The following is a 10,249-nucleotide window of genomic DNA, read 5'->3' as shown; positions in this document are numbered from 1 at the left end:
AGTAACGTAAAACCTGACAACATCGATCTGTTAGGCTACTTTCACACTTGCGTCGTACGACGCACGTCGCAATGCGTCGTTTTGGTGAAAAAACGCATCCTGCAAAGTTGGCTGCAGGATGCGTTTTTTCCCCATAGACTAACATTAGCGACACATTGCCACACGTCGCAACCATCGTGCGACGGTTGCGTCGTGTTGTGGCGGACCGTCAGAACCAGGGCTGGCTCCAGGTTTTTGAGGGCCCCGAGCGAAAGAGTCTCAGTGGGCCCCCCCTTTAACAAATACCACGATTCATGATCGCATATAAACACAGCCATGTAGTATATAGCAGCCAACGTAGTAGTATATAGCAGCCCATGTAGTATATAACACAGCCCATCCAGTATATAAGAGCCCATACCGTGTCGTCCCAGCCAGGCTCTGCATCCCCCGCAATCCTTTGTTCCAGGTGGCAGGTGCTGCACACTTCCTGCTCGGCTCATTCTCCGGGCACTGGACGGTCGGAAGTCACTCTGCTCTGCGTATCCATGGCGACGGATTGTGGGTGGCTCTCCAGCAGCTGCAAAAGTCCCAGAGCTCCGTGCTGCCTCCTCTCTTCTATCGTGCACCACGGACCGCAGATGCCTGCCTCAGGGGCCGCATGCGGGCAGCCTGCCCCTAACGCCGGCCCTGAATGGGCCCCCCTATCTCGCCAGGGCTCCGGCACTTGCCCGGGTACGCCGGTTGCTGACGCCGGCCCTGGTCAGAACAAAAAAAAACGTTGCTTGCAACGTTTTTTTTGTGCATCGTGTCTGCCATTTCCGACCGCGCATGTGCAGCTGTAACTCCGGCCCCTCCTCCCCGCAACTCACAATGGGGCAGCAGATGCATTGTAAAACTGCATCCGCTGCCCCCGTTGTGCTGCATTGTCACAGGATGCGTCGGTACGTCGGCCCGACGCTAGTGTGAAAGTAGCCTTAGAGATGAGCGGCGCTGTCTGACGTCATCACAATTACCCAGATCTTACAAACAGGTTGAGTTCTCCCAGGTCGGGATCAGAGGAGCAGAAAAAAGCTGGGCCTAGTCTCGCCCCTCTTGTCCCATGTGTCCCTTGTTTTGGCGCCCAGTCTCCTAGGTTAACCCCTAAGTGACCGGGCACATTTTTAAAAAAATCTGACCAGTGTTACTTTATGTGGTAATAACTCTGGAACACTTCAACATATCCCAGTAATTTTGAGATTGTTTTTTCATGGCACATTATACTTTATGATAATGGTAAATTTAGGTTCATATATCTTGTGTTTATTTATAAAAAATTTAAAAAAATCAAATTTGACAAAAATGTTCAATATTCAAACTTTGATTATTCCTTTAAGGCCGGAGTCACACATGCGAGAAACACGTCCGTGTCTCGCATGTGAAAAGCAAGCTCTGGCGACGGCACTCCAGAGCAGAGCGTGCGGCCGCATAGCAACACATGGAGCTGCACGCTCCGCTCCCAAGTGCCGGCACCACAGCTTGGTTTTCACATGCGAGACACGGACGTGTTTCTCACATGTGTGACTCCGGCCTAATCCAGATAGTCATACCACAGTAAAACAATAATAACATTTCCCACATGTCTGCTTTACATCAGCACCACTTGTAAAATTTTATTTTATTTTGTTAGCCTTTTAGGAGGATTAACCCCTTCACGACCTCCACCATACTAGGACGGCGGAGGTCGCTTCCCTCCTTTTGATGTTGGCTTCGGCGGTGAGCCCACATCTTTCCCGAAACATGTCAGCTGTTTTGAACAGCTGACATGTGCCCGGAACAGCCACGGGTGGAATCGTGATCTACACGCAGCTATTAACCCGTTAAATGCCGCTATGAAATGCTGACAGTGGCATTTAACATGCACTTCTGGAAATCCGCCTGTCAGTGACCCCCGTCACGTGAAAGCTGGTCACCGGTGGATTGGCATGACAACCGGAGGTCTCCTGGAGACCTCTATGGTTGTCACTGCCGGCTTGCTGTGAGCGCCACCCAAGTGGTTGGCGCTCATAGCAAGTGAGTAATTGAGCTACATAGAGGCGATCTGATCATCGCCTCTATGTAGCAGAGCCGATCGAGTTATGGCAGCTTCTAGTTTCCCATGGAGACTATTGAAGCATGCCAAAAGTAAAAAAAAAAATATAAAAGTTCACCCCCTTCCGCCCCATTGAAAATAAAACACTAAAAAAATCATTTAGCAGTTGAACTTGGTAAAAAAAAATCCCCAAAAACACTGTAATTGCACTTTTTTTGCAATTTCACCGCACTTGGAATGTTTTTCCTGTTTTTGAGTACACAATATGGTAAAACCAATGGTGTTGTTCAAAAGTGCAACTCGTCCCACAAAAAACAAGCCCTCACGTGGCCATATTGACGGAAAAATAAAAAAGTTATGGCTCTGGGAAGGAGGGGAGCGAAAAACAGAAATGCAAAAATGAAAAAGAGCGAGGTTTTGAAGGGGTTAACCCCTTTCTGACCTCGGACGGGATAGTAGATCCGAGGTCAGAACCCCCGCTTTGATGCGGGCTCCAGCGGTGAGCCCGCATCAAAGCCGGGACATGTCAGCTGTTTTGAACAGCTGACATGTTCCCGCAATAGCGGTGGGTGAAATCGCGATCCACCCGCCGCTATTAACTAGTTAAATGCCGCTGTGAAACGCAGACAGCGGCATTTAACTACCACATCCGGCCTGAAATGAGCGCATCGCCGACCCCCGTCACATGATCGGGGTCAGCGATGCTTCTGCATAGTAACCATAGAGGTCCTTGAGACCTCTATGGTTACTGACCTCTATGGTTACTGATCCCGGCTAGCTGTGAGCGCCACCCTGTGGTCGGCGCTCATAGCACACCTGCATTTCTGCTGCATTTCTGATGATCGCTACTATGTAGCAGAGGCGATCGATTTGTGCCAGCTTCTAGCCTCCTATGGAGGATATTGAAGCATGGCAAAAGTAGAAAAAAAAAAAGTAAAAAAAATGTGAAAAAAATAAAAAAAATATAAAAGTTTATATCACCCCCCTTTCGCCCCATTTAAAATAAATCAATAAAAAAAAATCAAACCTACACATATTTGGTATCGCTGCGTTCAGAATCGCCCGATCTATCAATACAAAAAGCATTAACCTGATCGCTAAACACCGTAGTGAGAAAAAAATTAGAAACGCCAGAATTACGTTTTTTTGGTTGCCGCGACATTGCATTAAAATGCAATAACGGGCGATCAAAAGAACGTATCTGCACCAAAATGGTATCATTAAAAACGCCAGCTCAGCACGCAAAAAATAAGCCCTCAACTGACCCCACATCGAGAAAAATGGAGACGCTACGGGTATCGGAAAATGGCGCAATTTTTTTTTTTTTTTTAGCGAAGTTTGGGATTTTTTTCACCACTTAGATAAAAAATAACCTAGACATGTTTGGTATCTATGAACTCGTAATGACCTGGAGAATCATAATGGCAGGTCAGTTTTAGCATTTAGTGAACCTAGCAAAAAAGCCAAACAAAAAACAGGTGCGGGATTGGACTTTTTTTGCAATTTCACCGCACTTGATAAAACCAATGATGTCGCTCAAAAGTGCAACTTGTTTCGCAAAAAATTAGCCCTCACATGGCCATATTGTTGGAAAAATAAAAAAGTTATGGCTCTGGGAAGGAGGGGAGCGAAAAACTAACACGGAAAAACGGAAAATCCCGAAGGTCATGAAGGGGTTAAAAATGTAGCAGCAATTTTTCATTTTTTCCAGGAAATTTGCAAAATTTATTTTTTTAGAGACCTATCCAGGTTTGAAGTGACTTTAGGGATCCTAGATATGGGAAACCTCCCAAAAGTGCTAACATTTTAAAAACAGCACCCCTCAACATATTGAAAACTGCTGTCAGGTAGTTTATTTACCCTTCAGGTAATTTCCAGGAATTAATGCAAAGCGTCATGACAGGAATGAAAAAGTGTATTTTTACCACCTAAATGTCTCTGATTTCTGAAGAGGCCACTGTTGCCGGCAGACTCTAAGGCCGGCTTCACACTCGCGAGTTTTACGGACGTAAGAGAGGTGCAGAAAATACGGATTGCACACGGTACAATGCATCTCTATGGCCAAGCTTCTATCTGCCGTATTTTACGGTTCCGTATTATACGGTCTTCTACGGCCGTAGAAAATCGCAGCATGCTGCGTTTGTCACCGTATTGCGCAAAAAAAATCGCCAATGAAAGTCTATGGGGGCGAGAAATATACGGATTACACACGGACCAACAGTGTGACTTGCGTAAAATACGCCAGACATCGCCAGGTGCAAGGAATTGAGCCAAGCCCTCAATCATGAAACTCAGACATGCTAATTAGCTCAAAAAGCCACACAGACATCCCGGAAGTCTGGTGCTCGCCTCCACAGAGTTCCAAGCAGCATGGCAAACATCATCAATGTTGATATGCTCCTCATCCTGGTCCAAGAAAGGCCTGAAATATGGGACCAGAGGGATCCCAACTACTCCAACCGGGCCAGGAAAGAGGCAGCTTGGAGGGCCATCTGTGGGCTACTATTCCCTGATTATGCCCAACGGCCACGTGCGGAGCAGACAAGTCTATGTAAGTACACTCATGTATTCACAAGATTTAACTTTAAAAGATGCTTTCCCTACATGATTACTTGAGCAATCATTTTTATCTTTATATGTCATTTATGGCCTTATTTGTCATTTTCTAAAGCTGAGGAACATGCCAAAGTGTTTCTGGACATAGTTCATGTTGATCTTGCCCTGCTAAATATTTTCTTGGCCTCATACCCCGTCCAGAGGGTTGTTGTCCCTTGTCTTATTTTTAGATATTTTTGAGCATTATTCTCATTATAGCACAAGTCATTTTCCTTTCCTATCCTAGCATATCTTACCTAATGTATGTTTGCAAGAACAGGGTTCTCTCCCCTCTCTACCAGTCTGATACTGTCAAGTTCTTAACTGTGGGCGATATATAGACCTCTGCATGTAACCCCTTTATCATCTGACTCACCATGGAAATTATTGTGCTATAGCCACTTTTTGCTTTAACAATACAAATATGTCTGACAACTGGACTAAGCTATGTTCAGAATGATATAGAACATTATTTGTGCCCTTGTAATTGCAGTGGATGATGTTATGACAAGATGGCGCAGCATCCGGGACCAATACCGGCGGGAAAGACAGCAGCGGGCTAGGAGTGGGTCAGCAGCCCCACTGAAGAAGAGGAAGTATATATATTACGACCGTCTTTCCTTTTTGGATGCCAGTATGGATCTTAGGCAGTAAGTACAAACCACTCTAGACATTTGTAATGTAACTAAATTTTTATTTTTTTGTGGATTAGGGTTATGACATTGCAAGTTCCATGTAAGGATGTGTCAATATAGTGCCAACAATAATGTAAACAAGCATAAATTCCAAAAGTGTCCTGGAGGAGAGAGGACCCTGGCCGCCAAGCATCCCAAGATTCAACAAGGGATGGGTGAGAATGTAGTATGCGAGTTTAGAGATGTTCAGGCAGTGTTTTGTGGTATGGGTTGTTACTGCATGGTATCTTATTGTTTGAAGAGGTGGTTGTGCCTGGTTTTTGTGTAGCTTGAAATGGTATGCCACATTATGATGTGTCGTGATAGTGTTTGTTACATTTGTGGGGCTCTACAAGACAAATCTTGGATATTCTTGTGTGAATATGAGATAATAGGGGAGTAGAGAAGGAGATGTTGTGTTTTTTGTTTTTTTTTTGTTTTATTTTAATATTGCACACCGATGTCTAATTAAACAATGTCAAAATAAAAATTTTATTTTATTGTTTTCTTTACAGAACACAGTCAAACCTCACAGAGAGGGAAACCGGATCAGAATCAGACCCTATCATTGATCCTGTAAGTGTGGAGGAAGAGGTTGCAGGACCATCTGTGGCTGCATCAGGATCCATCATTGAGGACCCATCAGCAGCATCATCACTGCAGGCAGCAGCAAGTGATGAAGATGCTGCACCATCACCCTCAGCAGCACATGTACCAAGGCCTGTGGAACATGGGCACAGCAGCAGCCCTACAGGCCCACTGGTGTCATCCCCACAGGCAGCTGGGCCTTTACGGAGATCCCGGCGAAGGAGAGAGCTTGAAGGCAGAAGAAGTGAAGTTGATGCTGGGGTCCTCAACTATTTGGCCAGGGCAGCCACAGATGATGGCGAGGAGGCCTTTGCCCGCAGCCTTGCCCGATACCTTAGACCCCTTCCCCGTGAGGTGAGGCTACGTGTCAGAGGGTGTATGCAAATCCTGATTGATTTAAGCACCCCTCCAAATAACCCCTATGAGGTTTTTGAATACCTGGCGCGAAGGCAGCTTGGCCAAACAAACCTCTTGCGCCTTCAATTCCCTCAACAGGAGCCAAATCAATCAGGATTTGCTGCACCTACTCCACGTATGCCTCCCCTTCAACCCCTCCCATCCCAAAATCTACAAAGGCCATTAGAGTACCAAATGGCAGGCTTCAACCCCCAATCCCAATATGGCCACTTCTCCAGACACAGTGATGTTGGCTGGTCCCAACCTGGGTTTGGACAACATGGCCATTTTGGGTTGGGGTATGATGCAAGGCAATCTGTACCTCAGCATGATGCCCAGAGCCAAATGGCTTTTGGTCAACACACATCTGGCCAATATGGACAAGGCCAGTATTCTGCCGCAAGCCACTGCATCCTCACAGGATGAACTGCCATCGGCCCAACAAAGGCCACCAGACCAGGACCCAGAGCTGCCAACATCTCCCCCACCAACTTACAGGGATCTGTAATTTAGTTTTGTTTTTTGTGTTTTGTTTTGGTAGCTGGCTACCATGTTAATGTTGTGTTTTCAAAACATTTCCACTTTGTTGTGGATCCTTGGTATAAAGCAACCCATAAAAAAGGCTTCTCAAAACCATATGGCAAAAATATGGGGTTAACAACCAAAAAAAAAGGGTTGCAAAGTTAGTAAAAAGTTTACAAAAAAGACAATTGATGTTTGTAGACTAATCATTTTTGCATCACACACATATTCAGAAAACAGAAACATATGGTAATTAAGGAAAAAAACACACACAGTACGTTTTCAGTGGTTGATAATAATATATTACAAAAACATATCTTTAAAATAACAAAAATCACAACTGAGAAACAGCATAATCTTGCCAGGGAGTAGAACCCTGAGGAGAAACAAAATAATTGGTCAAAACATCCCTAACTTTGATACCAGAAAGGGGACGGCGCGGAGGTGGGCCATGTGGTGTTGGACTACTGACACTACGCAACATGTGTTCATCATTACCATCTGAGAAGCAATCATGTATGCGGGTATAGTTGTGCAAAATTACAGATGCTTTGATTACTTCATTGACTGTAGCCTCACTGAGCTGCATGGCAGTCTGTAGGACACGCCATTTGGCCACCAGAATACCAAAGGTGCACTCCACCAGTCTGCGCGCCCTAGAAAGGCGCAAATTAAATATCCTCCGACGGTGGTCCAGGTTGCGCCGGGGATAAGGCCTCATGACGTGTCTGGTGAGTTGGAAGGCCTCATCTCCAACAAAAAAAAAAGGCAGTGCTTCTGCAGTGGAGCCTGGGAGTTGTTGTGGTGGTGGGAGGTCTAACTGGTTTTCACCTAGCCGCCGACCCATTATAGACGAATTGAAGACCCTAGAGTCTCCAGTTCGTCCATAGGCCCCAATATCTACAATTATAAACCTGTAGTTACTGTCAACTACAGCTAACAGAACTACAGAGAAAAACTGCTTATAGTTGTAGAATTGGGAGCCAGAGTTCGGCGGCTTACGTACCCTAATATGTTTCCCATCCACCGCTCCAATGCAGTTTGGGAAGTCACAATTGACCTTGAACCCACGGGCTATTTGGAGCCAATCAGCCTGTTTGGGCTCAGGCATCACAAGGTCCTTAAGTCTATCCCATATTTGGCGACAGGTTAACCGCACAATGCCAGAAATGGTGGAGCGGCCAATCAAAAATTCAAGGTGGAGACCTGCAAAGGACAATCCAGTGGACAGAAATCTGTAAGTGAAACAAACACAATAAATTAGGTTTGTTTCAAGAGTGCACACAAAACATGAATAAGCACAATCATATTTGCATTTGTGGCCTAGTAAATTAACACTGAAATGGGAAAAATGGCCTTAAGGGGCTGAAATATAACAGTTACGTCACGTTGTCACATCTGCTTTGGCCTTAATGTACACATATTATGGGTAAAAATTTAAAAAATAAGAAACATTTATAAAAAAGATCATCAACATACAGTATGTGAGGATGGAGAATACATACCGTAACGTGAGGAGAAGACGCTCCTCAGCAGAGATGGCTTTGCGCAGCCTTGTGTCCTGAAATGTTATTCCTGGGCGTAATATCTCCAACAATCTGTCAAAGGTTTGTATAGACATGCGACAGTACAGATAAAACTTGTCTGGATGTTCCCGCAGAGCTGTATATAGCCGATGAAAATGGCCTTTAGTGAGGCGTTTAGTCAGAAGAGGATGCACCCACATTCTTCTGCTCCTCCTTCGCGGATCCACAATCACAGGGTATGGGTGCCCAAACCGACGAGACAATAGCCAGTTAAACAAAACACGCTGCGTTGGGGTGAACTGCAGGTGGTCAGACATGGTCCAAATGTTACAACAACACTCCAACAGTTGCAAAACCACAAAATGACCATATGGGAGTGAGACACATGTTGTAGAGGCCTTAAATAGGGTTGCTGAGGGTAATTTAAATCAATTTCATCCGCAAAAACCGTTATATGTCCATTTTGTCAGGTTGCGTGAAAAATACGCATTACGGTGGGCATACGGATTACATACGCAACATTACATGCGCAAAATACGCGACCACACCTTGCCTACGGAGTTCTTACGGACCACCGTATTTCTAATTTTGGAGCGTATTACGGCCGTAAAATACGGACCGTATTTTTCAACGCTGAGTGTGAGGCCGGCCTAAGGCTGCCGTCACACTATCAGTATTTGGTCAGTATTTTACCTCAATATTTGTAAGCCAAAACCAGGAGTGGAACAATTAGAGGAAAAGTATAATAGAAACATATGCACCACTTCTGCATTTATCACCCACTCCTGGTTTTGGCTTACAAATACTGATGTAACATACTGACCAAATACTGCTAGTGTGACGGTACCTTAAGGCCGCTATTTGGCTGTAAATTGCCACGGCAAACATCAGGGCCACACAATTATGATCTCAGGGTGTCGATGGGGATAAAGAGGAAGCCCCCACACTGTTAACCATTTATATGATGTAGTCACTATTAGCAGCATTTAAGGGGTTAAACAGATATGGACGGTGCAAACGCTGATCATGGCTGATACTGCAAGTTGTCAGCTACAGTGTACAGCCGACAGCTGTAGGATTGTCACCTGTATTATGGGGATGCTATTCTCTTATATCGCAGGTCAGTAAAAAGATGTATTGGCGGTCACTAAGGGGTTAATAATGGCAGTGCGTCCATTAGCCTTGGATGCCGCATAGATGTCCCCTGTGGACGCAATGTTTTTCTGCACACATAAACTACTGGACGAGTCACATCCAATATAACCTGTAATCTGAATGCTTTTTGCAATTTGTTTTGCATAAATTTAGTAAAATGGCAGCCAGCTGCAGCAAGATGGTGAAAGAATAAAGGTACCTTCACACATAACGATATTGTTAACGATATCGTTGCTATTTGTGACGTAGCAACGATATCGTTAATGAAATCGTTCTGTGTGACAGCGACCAACGATCAGGCCCCTGCTGGGAGATCGTTGGTCGCTGAACAAAGTCCAGAACTTTATTTCGTCGCTGGACCTCCCGCTGACATCGCTGGATCGGCGTGTGTGACACCGATCCAGCGATGTCTTCACTGGTAACCAGGGTAAACATCGGGTAACTAAGCGCAGGGCCGCGCTTAGTAACCCGATGTTTACCCTGGTTACCATGCTAAAAGTAAAAAAAAACAAACACTAGATACTTACCTACCGCTGTCTGTCCTCCAGCGCTGTGCTCTGCTCTCCTCCTGCACTGTCTGTGAGCCGGAAAGCAGAGCGGTGACGTCACCGCTCTGCTTTCCGGCTCACAGACAGTACAGGAGGAGAGCAGAGAAGCAGAGCGCAGCACTGGAGGACAGACAGCGGTAGGTAAGTATCTAGTGTTTGTTTTTTTTTACTTTTAGCATGGTATCCAGGGTAAAC

At 45.3% G+C, this 10,249-nt stretch overlaps 1 protein-coding gene across 1 annotated transcript; it reads right to left on the bottom strand.

Moving 5' to 3' along the window:
• Window positions 1-6,711: 6,711 nt before the first annotated feature.
• Window positions 6,712-8,998, bottom strand: LOC138642619 (uncharacterized). The gene is made up of 2 exons (XM_069730888.1): window positions 8,331-8,998; window positions 6,712-8,060 (listed from the first exon to the last, which is right to left on the bottom strand). Exons 1-2 carry the CDS (start codon window positions 8,666-8,668, stop codon window positions 7,160-7,162), a joined length of 1,239 nt encoding a protein of 412 aa, XP_069586989.1. The 5' UTR covers window positions 8,669-8,998; the 3' UTR covers window positions 6,712-7,159.
• Window positions 8,999-10,249: the final 1,251 nt, after the last annotated feature.

This window comes from Ranitomeya imitator, chromosome 6 (assembly GCF_032444005.1).
Source record: "Ranitomeya imitator isolate aRanImi1 chromosome 6, aRanImi1.pri, whole genome shotgun sequence".
NCBI lineage: Eukaryota > Metazoa > Chordata > Amphibia > Anura > Dendrobatidae > Ranitomeya > Ranitomeya imitator.
This window is presented reverse-complemented; position numbering and strand designations above follow the sequence as displayed.

Coding starts and splice junctions, on each gene's coding strand:
- LOC138642619 (XM_069730888.1), bottom strand. CDS start 8,668: ATGTCTGACCACCTGCAGTTCACCCCAACGCAGCGTGTTTTGTTTAAC. Junction 8,061..8,330: donor CGTCTTCTCCTCACGTTACG/GTATGTATTCTC, acceptor TTTCACTTACAG/ATTTCTGTCCACTGGATTGT.